The sequence below is a fragment of the Plasmopara halstedii genome (assembly GCF_900000015.1).
Source record: "Plasmopara halstedii genome assembly, contig: Scaffold_287, whole genome shotgun sequence".
Classification (NCBI taxonomy): domain Eukaryota; phylum Oomycota; class Peronosporomycetes; order Peronosporales; family Peronosporaceae; genus Plasmopara; species Plasmopara halstedii.
In genome coordinates this window covers 75,381-88,403 of record NW_020187208.1, presented here as the reverse complement: position 1 = coordinate 88,403, position 13,023 = coordinate 75,381, and the positions used below count along the sequence as shown (strand labels likewise).

The 13,023-nt window shown below is 44.3% G+C and overlaps 6 protein-coding genes across 6 annotated transcripts; 2 read left to right on the top strand and 4 right to left on the bottom strand.

Moving 5' to 3' along the window:
- Positions 1-1,507: 1,507 nt before the first annotated feature.
- Positions 1,508-3,118, top strand: PHALS_04913 (probable protein phosphatase 2c 52-like; the record flags this gene model as incomplete). Its single annotated transcript, XM_024722622.1, has 6 exons — positions 1,508-1,532; positions 1,591-1,731; positions 1,797-1,837; positions 1,974-2,111; positions 2,186-2,396; positions 2,466-3,118. 6 exons carry the CDS (start codon positions 1,508-1,510, stop codon positions 3,116-3,118), a joined length of 1,209 nt encoding a protein of 402 aa, XP_024573680.1.
- Positions 3,119-3,592: 474 nt separating this feature from the next.
- On the bottom strand, positions 3,593-4,840 carry PHALS_04912 (strictosidine conserved region; the record flags this gene model as incomplete). The annotated part of the gene is made up of 1 exon (XM_024722621.1): positions 3,593-4,840. One exon carries the CDS (start codon positions 4,838-4,840, stop codon positions 3,593-3,595), a length of 1,248 nt encoding a protein of 415 aa, XP_024573679.1.
- A 241-nt stretch (positions 4,841-5,081) lies between these two features.
- Positions 5,082-7,464, bottom strand: PHALS_04911 (cmgc cdk crk7 protein variant; the record flags this gene model as incomplete). Its single annotated transcript, XM_024722620.1, has 8 exons — positions 5,082-5,409; positions 5,478-5,603; positions 5,672-5,802; positions 5,866-6,308; positions 6,391-6,481; positions 6,543-6,624; positions 6,692-7,066; positions 7,184-7,464. The coding sequence occupies 8 exons, from the start codon at positions 7,462-7,464 to the stop codon at positions 5,082-5,084; spliced, it is 1,857 nt and encodes a 618-aa protein (XP_024573678.1).
- A 273-nt stretch (positions 7,465-7,737) lies between these two features.
- Positions 7,738-10,068, top strand: PHALS_04910 (hect e3 ubiquitin; the record flags this gene model as incomplete). The annotated part of the gene is made up of 3 exons (XM_024722619.1): positions 7,738-7,768; positions 7,826-8,077; positions 8,138-10,068. The coding sequence occupies 3 exons, from the start codon at positions 7,738-7,740 to the stop codon at positions 10,066-10,068; spliced, it is 2,214 nt and encodes a 737-aa protein (XP_024573677.1).
- A 333-nt stretch (positions 10,069-10,401) lies between these two features.
- Positions 10,402-10,840, bottom strand: PHALS_04909 (rna polymerase i transcription factor subunit rpa12; the record flags this gene model as incomplete). The annotated part of the gene is made up of 2 exons (XM_024722618.1): positions 10,402-10,643; positions 10,705-10,840. 2 exons carry the CDS (start codon positions 10,838-10,840, stop codon positions 10,402-10,404), a joined length of 378 nt encoding a protein of 125 aa, XP_024573676.1.
- Positions 10,841-11,012: 172 nt separating this feature from the next.
- Positions 11,013-12,576, bottom strand: PHALS_04908 (zinc finger family protein; the record flags this gene model as incomplete). The annotated part of the gene is made up of 9 exons (XM_024722617.1): positions 11,013-11,177; positions 11,241-11,376; positions 11,444-11,631; positions 11,680-11,799; positions 11,898-11,977; positions 12,046-12,187; positions 12,255-12,322; positions 12,404-12,467; positions 12,529-12,576. 9 exons carry the CDS (start codon positions 12,574-12,576, stop codon positions 11,013-11,015), a joined length of 1,011 nt encoding a protein of 336 aa, XP_024573675.1.
- Between the last annotated feature and the right edge of the window lie 447 nt (positions 12,577-13,023).

Below are 13,023 nucleotides of genomic sequence, written 5' to 3'. Positions count from 1 at the left end.
ATACAGATGTTCCAAAGTTAACGTCCTTAACGTAAACTTAACGTAAAGATGGGATCAATTTTTTTTTTACGGGAACTTCCCGTCCCTTAACGTCCCCATTGATTACTAATCAATGGCCATTTTTCGGATGACCTTCAAAAAAATTGAAGTCAAATTTGACTCGATGTACCACTAATTATTACCCGATTTTGATTTCTATAAGATTATATACTTTATTAACCTACCCCTTTGCATAAGAATGGGTGAGCCAGTGATTTCAATAAAGCGATGGCTTCGGTGCCTGCGAATTCAAGTTTAAGCACTGACACAGCAGCTGTTTTAAGCGTGGGGTGAGCCCGCGGCGACGTTGCTGGCTTTGAGCATTTCCACAAATTACCACCTGATAAAAAATGTCCTGCATTGCTATACATATTGCCATATTACTATTTTTATATAAAGAAAGGCGGGACAACCTGAATTCGGTCATGAATGTTTGCTGACATTCGTTTGTGTCACACGGGTACCATTCGTTTATTTCCGAACGCGTCACTGCGCACGAAACGACATTTGTCGCAGGCATCGCAAGGAACTTTTACGTACTACACAAATCAGGAGGCATTGCTTGAGTATCAAGTCATCCTGCATTTTCTGAAGTTCTGGCCATAAAAAGGTTTGGACTACATGAAACACAATCCTGAAACGAACAATAAAGAGCGATATTTACGAACAATAAAAGTCTTGAATAAAAGCAACATATACGAACACTGTGTCAAAAAACTGAAGCTGTATCTTTTCGAGGCTCTATGCTGATCAGACTGTTGTTATGACAAGGTCTGTTGCACCATAAGTCTCTCCCGTGACAGTGGTAATAGAAGATTCTTCTTTATAAGGGTTCAAAATATTAAACTTAATACGGCGCAATTGCTAAAGTGGGCGACAAAATAATAATCAGACTACCCCCATGAATATATAGAATCCATGCCTGCAGTTGTGGCCCAAATTGATAACTTTTATAACTAACTTTAGCGCCGTCCGTAATCATATCTTGTGCCAAAAAGTTTAGCGCTATAGCTTGTGCACTTTCACATACACAGACCAGAAATACTTTGATATGCATGAAGCGCTTGATCACCCCTTTCCAACATCAGCCAGGCGCGAGATGAAAGTGCTGCCGTCGCCATCCCGCTCCTACATCGACGATTACTAATCAAAGATTAATTTTAATTTTTTTCCACCCTTTCGAGCTAATGACGGATTTTGAAGCCAGATTGTAGCCAGTAAAAAATACCAGCTCCTTACCGGTGATGATCTGCAATTTGTGTCACAAATTAAAAGCTGAATCATCTGCTCTCGTGTCGTACTATTTCCACCTGAATCTCCTTTTAGTCGATCTTGTCGAGCGATCTCTGCATCATTGTGTCTATCGCGTACGCAAAAGTATCCAACGGCTACGCTATAAATTGATGGTGACGAGCACGTCTTAAGAAAAAAAATCTCAACTTGCGTGCCGTGTGCTTTTCTTGCACGAATGTGTCTGGTCGTCGTGATACATTGTACTATAAATTTTTTGCTATCGAATCACTGAGTCGAAAATAATCTGCGCGAATCCAGGTGCTGCTCTAAACCCAGCCGACCTCGACCCTATCGCCCGGCACAAAGAGATATTCCCACGCGTCAGCTCTATCAGAACAATCGTAGGAAGCAGTACTGGGCTTCCAGGCTGTAAGTTACAGCGCTGTTCTCTTTGTGATGGTAAATTGTCCAGTTAGTATTTATACGACGATACTGTCTTATTTTGTCTTTTGTATACGTCCTAGATCCGGATTTCAACGTCAGCGTCTGCCACACATCTGTGCGGGTAGCGACGGGACCTATAGATCACTGACTGCACCTTGTAGCTTGCGTGTCGGATGTCATAACGAAACAATCCTCCAAGTGCTCAAATCACCAGCCGACAATTATCACAACACTTTTCTATAATGACAGGAGTTCAGCCTCCTCGCAAGCGACAGCCATCTACTTACACAAACTCTAACGACTTCGACTCGATCTCGAAAGAGCTCGAAGGTGATGATATTTACGACGTGCCAGTTGGTATCTCCACAGACCGTGGCGGCAAACCTAACCAAGAGGTACGTTTAGTCGTTCGTTACTCTATTTACTCGTATTTGTGACCACGTGCTCACTTGACTTTATCACATCACAGGACGTTTATTTTATTGGTGGGAAAGTAGCAAAGAGACTCACTTTAAACGGCTACTCTAGCTCTGTTAGTGGCTGCTTTGGCGTCTTTGACGGCCATGCAGGTGACCGTGCGTCTCGTTATTGTGCTGAGAAGATTTTTCCACTCATTCTTGAGCAACTTGCACAAAGAGTTGTCGTGAAAGATGCAATCACTAGTGCTGTTCGAGCACTCGGTATGTATCACGTTACTTCTTGTCCACGTTCATGCCTTAGCCCTAATGATTCGTTCTTACGTTCTTCAGACGCTGACTTCTGTACCTATGCTCGTCGCGCGTCAAACTCTGCGCTCAGTGCGTCGGCACGGCATAGCCACAACCGCTCTTTCGCCACAGATGATGGCTCAACTTTGCTTATAGCCCTTGTACGAGATGGCTTTCTCCACGTTGGAAATGTTGGCGACTCGCGGGCTGTTGTAGTCACTCGCTTCGGAGATGCCATTGCCATGTCGGACGATCAAAAGCCTAACCGTAAAGACGAGAGGAGACGTCTAGAAGCCAGAGGGGCTTTCGTTACAGGCAAGCCCGACTTCATGTATAGAATTTGGCCACTCAAAAAAATCATTGACGTCCCACGTGTGAATGGCCAATTGGCCATGTCCCGCTCCATCGGTGATGTGACTTTAAAGCCATACATATCGTGCGATCCGGAAATCCAATCGCGTAAGCTTTCGAAAAACGACCGTTTTCTCATCATGGCGACAGATGGTCTTTGGGATGTCGTTTCCAGCAAGCGGGCCGCGAAGATAGCTATTTGTTACAAAGATCCACAAGCTGTCGCAAATGCACTTGTTGGGTTAGCGTTACAACGTCACACATGCGATAACATTACGGTTCTTGTTGTCAAGTTGGAAGCCTACGATTTTAACTCAAGTCGCACAGATCTCAGCAGCTTTTGAGTATTCTTTGCATCCAGCCCGCACTTATTTACCACAAACCTCGATTGCGTGTTAATTTACGTTGAGCTAACACAATAAACCTACAACCTCCTATTTGAAATTCCGTGAAGTCATTAAAAGTGACTTTTAATGTTGAGTTAAATGATTTTTAAAGTTGATTAATCCTTGAGAGGGATTTTAATTTCATACACATCACGTCTCTGTATTTTGGACATTATTGACATGTGGACAGCAACCAAATTATCGTCTTCAACGCCGCGACTTGATTGATAGCCGGCAAGGAGTCACTGTAAGTGGGCAAGCCGAGGAAAAAACAATTGAGCGGTCTAATGTAGTGGTAGTGGAGAGGAATTGCGAGACAGCAACAAGAGACAGAAGAAACGTAGCTGCGGCTATGCACGATGAAAAATGTTATTAAGACATCCTGCTTAAAGTCTCCATTGAATCTGAAAAACGACGCTAACATGCCACTTCCTACTCAATTAGAGCTGCTGATATACGCGAGATGAAAGGTCGACGCCAACTCATGAGATAAATGTCATCTCCGAAACGACGAGTTCCCGACACAAGTGGTGTCTGACCCTGCGAAGCTTCGTACACATGTAGGATGTTACCAGTCTCCAAGTCCACCGAAGCGAAGATTCCAATGCGGCGCACGAAAAATAGAGTCAACCACGTCGGAAGCAGCGACAGCAATTTGCGAATCTTTACACTTTGCTTGATGTAATAGAAGTACCCTTCGTTAAGCGATACTAATCCCACCATCAGCACCTCGTGCTCGTTCTCACCTGCACCCACTTTTTCAATCGAGATATTATCTGGCTCGCCAGGCACGAATGCAAAGTCTTTAATTTGCTTTGTCTTTAAGTCAAAACGAACGATTTTGTTCTGAAATGTGAGTGCAATAAGCAATCCAGATCCATCTTTATCGAATGTTAAGCCATTTGGAAAGCCCAAGTCGCCTACCACAACGTTGGCCCTCCCTGTGTTTGGATCGAAGTGTAGCAAATACCCTGAAGGTTTATGCTCCAAGAAGTCAAGAAATACTCGGTTGCACTGAAAACGACGCGATGCCTCTGTCACGTAAATCTCCCCTGTCTCTTGTACCACTGCAATTCCATCTAAGAAATTGGTTTGTTCTTCGCCAACACGACTGAACAATAATGTACGCTTTCCATTCGCATCAAAGAGCAGCACGCCCTTGTATGCATCTGCCACTAAAAGCACCTGATCTCCTGCAAACGTCATCGCACCAGGGATCCGTTTGAGAAACTTGGCAAATGGTCTGGCCGCTGCAAAGACAAGGCCAAGTGGTCGTCCGCATGTCGGTTCCATGTCGGGTGTACCACACTCAGGAAGGTCGCGTCCAGTCCTGGAGAAATTGCGAAATTCATTTGCCGCCTTGCTAAAGCTTGCAAGACGGCCATCAGCCAGTCCAACGTACGCGACTTCGTCTTGACTGACTGCCAGATCTTCAGCTCCAAGCGCCTGGTTAGCAAAAAGAGTTTCCATTTGCGGGGCCTCGAATAGCTCGGTGTTGCGAATGATTGGCTTGGTCTTAGCGTAACTCGCTTCTTGTTCGCTTGTGTGTATTTCATAAGCAAAATTCAAAGGTTCTGGCTCCACTTCACCTGGATACTGGTCCACCGCAGAGGAAAATAGCATAACAAAGAAACATGCTGCGAGCAGCTCGCGAGACAGAAAGTCGTGCACGGATACCATTTTATTTGATCTGGATACCGCTAACAGCGTTTTTTTAGTCAAATTAAAATTTAAACATTCAAGATAATAATATCGACTTTGAGCAAAGAATTAGTGGATAAAATTGTGTGCGCTCTTACATAAGGTTGATGACACAGAAAAGATCAAAAAATGATGCAATGAACGTGTGCCTCAATATTGACAGCCCTTCTAGAAGTTGAGGCATACTTTTGATAAAAGTAGCATATGAAGATCATTTATATTAGCGATCACGGTCTCGGAGCTCGCGATCGTGGTGGCGTTCGCGACTTCGACTTCGACTACGGTCACGATCTCGGTCGTAGTAGTCACTATTAGGACGATGCGAACGGAAGGGTCTGCTGCGATCTAAGCGACTGTTGTTACCCTCTCCGCGATAATGATCTTCGCGCTCGCGGTATCCGCTACGTTCGCCACGCTGACGCATATAACGATGATGGTCGCTGGTTTTCATGTTGCCTCTTTTTGCTGTAGCAGCTGCTTCCATCTCTTCATGATGCCGTTTCTTTGATTGATATTCATGTGTTGACGACACACAAAATTTGGGTAAGCTAACGGAACAACATTTGTTGTCATCTATAAAGTAAAGCGATTGTAATAGAAGCAGACGGGTACGTACTCTCGCGGTTTACACGTTTGTACACGCCAAAAATAATCGTGGTCCATGGCTTCTGCAGCTGTAATGCGCTTTGCAGGATCAAGATGCAGTAACTTTTCCAGTAAATCGATGGCATGAGGTGGGAAGCTACATAACCGTAAAATCGCAGTCAGCGCACGATAACAAACTTCAGCAAAAAGTAAAACCATCAGTACTTTTTAAATCGCTCACGCAGTGGACAAATGTATCTGTCATCCGTTTGAACAATCTCAGGCCCCTGTAGTTTAAAATAATCAGGCCATGTTTCCTCCGTTGGCATACCACATAAACCAAAGATCATTTGAAGCTGCGCATAACAAAAATAAAGTATACATTAATGCATTGACACAATCACAATAGGGTATCATACCTGCTCAATTTCAGTCTTCCCTTGCAAAATGGGTTTTCCCAATAAAAGCTCACCAAAAATGCACCCGATGGACCAGAGATCCACCGAGAAATCATATGACGTTGAGCCCACGAGCAGCTCCGGTGGTCGATACCAGAGTGTCACTACCTTGTTTGTGTATTTTCCGGCCTTTGCATTTACTTCGTTCCAGAACCTCGAAAGACCAAAGTCTCCGACTTTGAGCATGCCTTGGTTGTTCAGTAACAAGTTTGAAGCTTTGATATCGCGATGGATGATCTTATTGCGGTGCATAAATGCAATTCCAGTCAGTAGCTGACGCATATAGCACTGTATCTGTGTGCGTGTGAACTTTACGCGCGGATGGTTCAACAGCCCCGAAAGATCATGCTCCATGTATTCGAACGCAAAGTACAACGGTGGCCTTTTGCCTTCTTTAGGCGGAGCTAACACAATCCATAGATTCCAGCAAGTGAGCCGGACAAAAATTATTGATTTTGATTGCAACATTTTATCGGACAAGCGTACCACTCGTTGACACAATTTCCTTTAATTCCAAAATATTTGGGTGCTTAAGATACTTGAGAATTTTCATCTCGCGAATGGAAGTAACGGGAAACTGGCAGAAAACTTTCTGTCAATACCTTCCGTAAATCGATGATAGAGAATTTCGAACGTACTCCATTCTTTTCAACATCTGGTCGAAGTTTCTTGAGCGCTACGATGTCCTTCGTCACCTTATGTTGACACTTAAAAACCTCTCTGGCGGTACATCACGCACATGTCAGTACTTCTTCCTTCACATAACACATACTGAAACTCAGCGTACCCGTACGTTCCGGATCCAACCTTATCAATTATACTATAATTGTCAATATCACCAATATAAAATCTGGGCTTTTTCGTTGCCACCTCCTGTACTGTTTCCGTCATAATCTCGCGTTCTCGCACTGCACTTCTCATAGATGCTATAACTAAGGATGAGGAGGCCTCAGGCAAAGCTTGAGCCTCTATGACACAACTGCTTTCCTCTCGTTCGTCATCTCCATCTTCTCCGTCACTCATTTCCCTTCTATCTAAAGGCAACGGCGGCTCCTTCGTGACCTGAGCTACTCCTTTTAGAGCTTCAGACAAATCTACAGCAATCTTAGCACTGGGTGGAGAGAACGGAGGCGGCGGAGGAGGCGGTGGCGTGCCAATCGGGCTTGTAACAGGTGGAGAAGGTGGTGGTGGTGGCGTTGGAAAGCTCTGTGGCTCTGTAGGCTCGTCTGCACTCTCTAAACTGTGCGTTTCGTCGTCATTATCCTCTAGTGGGCGGTACTTGGGCGGTGTACAAGATGGAGGAAGCGGACCGGGCGGATCTTCTGGACAGGGAGGGAGTGGCGACGAGAAACTTGAGCTATGACCGCTTTTGACTTTACAAGTTGTTACGACGTCGGAGGGTATACTTGCTGTTCGACTGCTCATTAAAGCAGCTTTCAACAGTCTTTTACTGCTAGTCAGTGTTGGTGTATCTAGCGACGATGTAGTAGAAGTCGACGTGGGCGGCGGTGATGGCAGTGCAAGAGCTGCGGGAGACGAAGGCGGCACAGTAATTGTCATACTTGAAGTTTGCGCAACTTAAATAGAACAACATAAAGACTCAGAAGTTATACTTATGTTGAAGTTGCTGTTGTAAATAAAACGGTAATTAAAGAGTGAAGCTTTGCGTTTTTCCAACCAAGTCGTTTTCCTTGCGCTCCATCATCGCACATATTCCTATAATGAAAGGTTTATATTGTGCAGTGGTCCCATTCGTGCTTGTTGTCGAGCATCAAAAGGACGCTTGATAGAGAAGTTAGCGCAAACGCGAAGAATAAACAGCTTTCTGAATAGATGAGTGACATAACGTCGCATCAGGAATATCGTAAGTGCCGCATAATGGAGAAATTTGTATAGCAAACCGACTAAGTGGCGTTGGCAGACGTCGACACCTATTTATATATGATTGTCGGTATCGTCATGGGGCTAGCTGGCACGTCGATGTTACTCTACTGTCTCCATCAACGACAGGTTCTACAGAGTGAGCAGAGTGGTAATGACAGAAACAATATGCAAAGGCATTTGCTTGAGGATAGTGTCATTCCGGACGGTCAAGAAGAGTGGCAATGCTCAGTATGTTACTACGAGAATCATCCTGCTAAGAAAGAATGCCTCATGTGTGGCACTTTAGAAGGTACGAGGCATATTTTTGAAGAGTTTGGGCATCATTCGCTGATCTTTGTGTACTGAATAGTCGTTTCGCAACGGGTTACAAGGCCACTATCTTTACCAGGAAAGACTACTACAAAGTTACCTACCAGTGAGTCGGTAGCTTCCCTAGCCGCGCCAAACAGCTCTTTTCACGCTGAACGATCAGACGAATTAAAGTTGAATCAAAGACAGAGAGGTGCACGGCGGCGTCATTTGTGGCAGCGCGAAAGAATTGATGATAATCAATTTCGATGGGTGCGAGTCGGTCATTGCCAGCCATCTCGACTCAGCCAGTTAGCATCGAGTATTCGTTCTAGCTTGCCGACACGTGCGGCATCGCTTATCCTTGGTAGTCCAAAATTTGAAAGCGAGCGAGGGTCGGCACCTGCTGCTTATGCGTCTGATGGAACTTATCGCGGTCCGACCAGTCCATTATCGCTTAATAACACTAACAATGGGGGGCGTTTGGGTGTACGAACAGAGCTTTCGATGATCCAGTCGGCACATTCAGACGGAGCGTTTTCTCCAGCTATTTGTAAAACGGTGCGAAGTGGTTGCAGTGCAGTCAATTGCGACGATGTGACTGCGTCAACCAGCTCGGAAGATGAACTTATGACACAGCGGTCCATTGGTTATATAAGGCACGTAAACGACCAAGGACAGGCCGAGTGGGTTTCAGCTGACACTCTTGTACACGAGCGGACTACAGTAACCACGATCAATATCACAGAGTTTCCAAGAGCCACAAGTATCATTGACTATGAGTCTGTTGCAGCTTTTCCCTTCAAAACAAAAGTTCGGTGGTTTCTTCAAGAACTTGACAAAATTGTAATTCCATACGACGAAGGTCACCTTCTGCTTAAAATTCGTCGCGAGGCTATACTGAGTGAGTCCATGCACTTGTTAATGCTGATTCCAGCTGCTGATCTACGCCAACGTATGCAGATCGAGTTTATCAATGAACCCGGATTAGATATCGGAGGATTGATGCGAGAATGGGTTTTGCTTCTTTGTGAACAACTGTTTGCCGAAAAGAATGGATTATTTTTACGAACGCATGCCGAACAATCCGGCTATTGGATCAATCCAAATTCCGCATATGTACATAGCGATCACTTGCACTGGTATAAGTTTGTTGGGCGATTGCTAGCGAAATGCTTGTTGGAAGGTCAAATTCTAACTGTCTACCTCGCCCTTCCCCTTCTCAAGCACCTGCTTGGTGTACCCATTTCGTTCTCAGACTTGGAATTTCTGGATGCAGAGCTTCATCGCCACACTCTGTCGCTTCGAGATTATGAGGGTGTGGAAGCGCTGGCACTTACCTTCACAGTACAACGGCAGGACAAAGATGGGTTGATTGTTACGGAGGAGCTCACACCAGGTGGTAACGACATACCTGTGACGGATATTAATAAGGAAGAGTATTTAACACTCTTGCTACAGCACAAGATGTTTGGTAGTGTACAGGAGCAGCTAGAAGCCATGCTCGAAGGTCTCTACGACGTCCTCCCACGCACACTTTTGACTGTTTTTGATTATCAAGAATTGGAGCTACTTATGTGCGGCATGCCATCGATCGACGTTGCCGACTGGGAATCTCACACTGACGTTTGCTATAAACATGCTGATCTTGGACACAACAAAGCCACTAGTGCAGAACGTCAGGTTGTGCAGTGGTTCTGGCACGCTGTGCGCGCATTTTCGACGGAAGAGCGCGCACGTCTTCTTCAGTTTGTCACGGGCACCTCTCGAGTTCCGGCAGAAGGCTTTCGAGCACTGCTAGGGAATGATGGCCGTATTTGTCGCTTTAGTCTCGAATTGATGGCAATTGGCTTCTCTCCATCAGATCTTTATCCGAAAGCTCACACATGCTTCAATCGCCTTGATCTCCCTATCTACCGTTCTTATCAAGAGCTCGTAACGTTCCTTACTGTCGTTATCAACACGGAAAACACTGGATTTACCATGCAATAAACCAACATTGCAATGATACTTTCCGAACATTAATGCATCGATCCGTTTGTTTGTGTTCGACTTGCTACTTGAATTCTAGTCGTATATGAGGTAAAAGTACTCATCGTTGCTCTATTTAGAAATTTAACTTAACAGTCTCAATCTTTTCTTGCATATAAACATCTAAATCTCGTGCCGATTTTCTAATCGCGCTGATTGTTTGATATAAGCAGATAAAAGGATGAAGGTCTATAGTAGATAATTCTATTCATTCGTTGCAATTTGTTATGCTACACGGGTGCTGTGCCACGCATTGAGACGAACGTCTTTCTATATATTTATATGGTTTTCAAGTTAGTTATTGACGGAAAACTTGTGTCCACACTTTTTACATTCATAAAAGACTGTTTGGCCCTCATCGGCCGACCGGAGTTGCAGCGTGTAGTAGTCCATTTCGGGATTCTCGCATTTTGGACACGTCTCCTCCACTGTAGCGCGAGCTGGACCTGTGACCTCGCTCATGCCTACTTTGGCGTCTAGCCATTTTGGTAGTGGTCTGTCTTCGCTCTGGGTCACCACAGATAATGATGGAAGGTCTACAGGCAAAAATGATATATTGTGGTTATTGTATCAAGCTTAAAGGAAAGAGGAACGGACCTTGGTAGCGACAGCGGTACTCGCATGCAGAGCAAACAATGTTATTGGTATCGGGATGGTCCAGAATAGTGCCACAGTGTGGACAGAAGGCTGGACCAGTAACTCTGGTTCTTGAGGCGAAGAACTCCATCGACATAGTTGCTGTATTGATGTTGCTATTCCTTCCAACCACGAGTTGATTCTAATCAATAAAAGATGTATAGCTACACCTTCGAAGTTATGAAATAGTAGAATAATTATTTATAAGAATTAAAGTAATGCAACTTGTCGAATTTCAATGTATAATGTATCTATTATTCTGTTCATAACTAGGAAAACCACTCACTCCACGCAAAATCACCACGTTGCTGCGCGTTTTGCGAAGTTGTTAACCTTTTGTCAGCGTTGCGCTTGGCCGCGATCTTGACACGGCAAATTGGACACGAATTGCCAATTTGCAGCCATTCATGCAGGCATGTTGTGTGAAACATATGCTGGTACCATCATTACAGTAAGAAGCAAATGAAATTATTTGACTATTCAGATAACATGTGTACCTGACACGGCATTCGCGTAACTTGTACACCGATCACCATCTCTCCTTGGCAAATTACGCACTCACGAGCATTTTTCCGCACAATTACGTTGGCCAAGATGTCCTCTTCACTTTGAGTACGAATGAAAGTCGCAAATCTACGGCGAACAAAAAGGATCACTATTAAAATATAATCTTCAATCGCAGCTAAAAGCTTCAAAATACCCTTCGCCAACTTTTGCGCTCATCATAAAGGCTGGAATTATCACGTTTTTGCTTTCACCAGTTGAATCTGTCATCGTGTATGGCCATACATCGACATTTTGGATGATGATCACCCCTGCAGCACCCGCGGCTTGAGCTCGAAGAACCTTTTGCGCAAACGTGCAGCCTCCCCGTGCCATCACTACAATCTATAGACTTGTCAGATCTAAGAACCAAATTCTTTTAGAATCATCTACCTTGTTTTTCATGTCGTCACTATTTTGGAACGCTCGGGCACCATCAAAAGGATCAGCGAGGATTACCTTACGCTCTTTAAGAGATTCGCACGGGCCAAAGTTACCGGGAATCGCAATCGCCTGGTACATAACAATTAAAATGAAAGTGGATACAAAACGCTTAATGTCAGCAGATAGAATTCTGGCTTCGTCAGTACGGATGAATGAATAAAACCTACCTCGCCTTTGATTCCCTTCACGACAATAGCTACTTCAATCGTAGACGCTTGATCGGCTGAAAATGATCCGAGATTTTTCACTAATTTGAGTTACAAAACTTAAATACAATGAATTGAAAAGATAGTTACGGCAGCATTCTGTCCTTACCAGCTTCGTCAGACGCAGGTCGACGCGCGTCTGCGTCTCCACCATTCCAGTCATCGCCAATTTGCGATAGCAGTCGCATCACCATCGTCTGTAGTTCTTCTACACTAGCTGCACGGCTACCAAACACAGCATTAGGCATTACCTATGTACCATCAATTCAGACTAAGCAACGACAACAGAACACTGCAGGAGTAAAATAGAAGTAGTACCCGTTCATTCGCTTCTGTCAGATACCGACGCTCTAGCACACAGCCGCAAATCAAGCATCTCCTTCCATCTAAAGAGCCATATGTACAGCTCTACCCTTAGCATTCACATTTGACGCAGAGAATTGTTGTCATCCACACTGATTCCTCACCTGGCGTCCTTGTCTGAGAGACCTCGTTGCAATCTCTGCAGAAAAACTCGAGAGATGCTGTAGTCTTCAGCGAGCATCCACAATATTATTGACTTGCTACGTGTAAGATAAAGCTGACTACGCACATTGTCGTCTGGTGGTCTTATAAATGCCAAATCATCGAACGAAGCCATTTTCTTAAAGATGAATGTGCTTGATACAAGTTAAATATTCTTATTGAAAAATAATATTCCCATCTAAGATAATTAATACAAAATGGATTGAGCAAGCGCAAATATTAATCTTCAAAGTCATAATTGAATAAAAGACACATTGGGGTCTAAAAAGTGTACAATACCGGTACCAAAGGCGTCTTCGAGAGGACAAAGGATCATATTGGGGGTCGCTAGCAATTGACTCGCTGGTTTGAGGCATGCGGAAAGTGAAAACGTTTTACACATGCAAACATAAGTGCTCACCTATTGTATATCTATGAACACCAGTACATTGTGCCACAAAGCCCGTTCGTCTTTTAGATATCCTGCTAAAAAAGTATCTATGCCTCATACGAAATTCTGTATCCGAGGTAGAAGTAATCGTAGCAACATCAAGGCAAGGCGCGACAGTATGAACATGCTTGG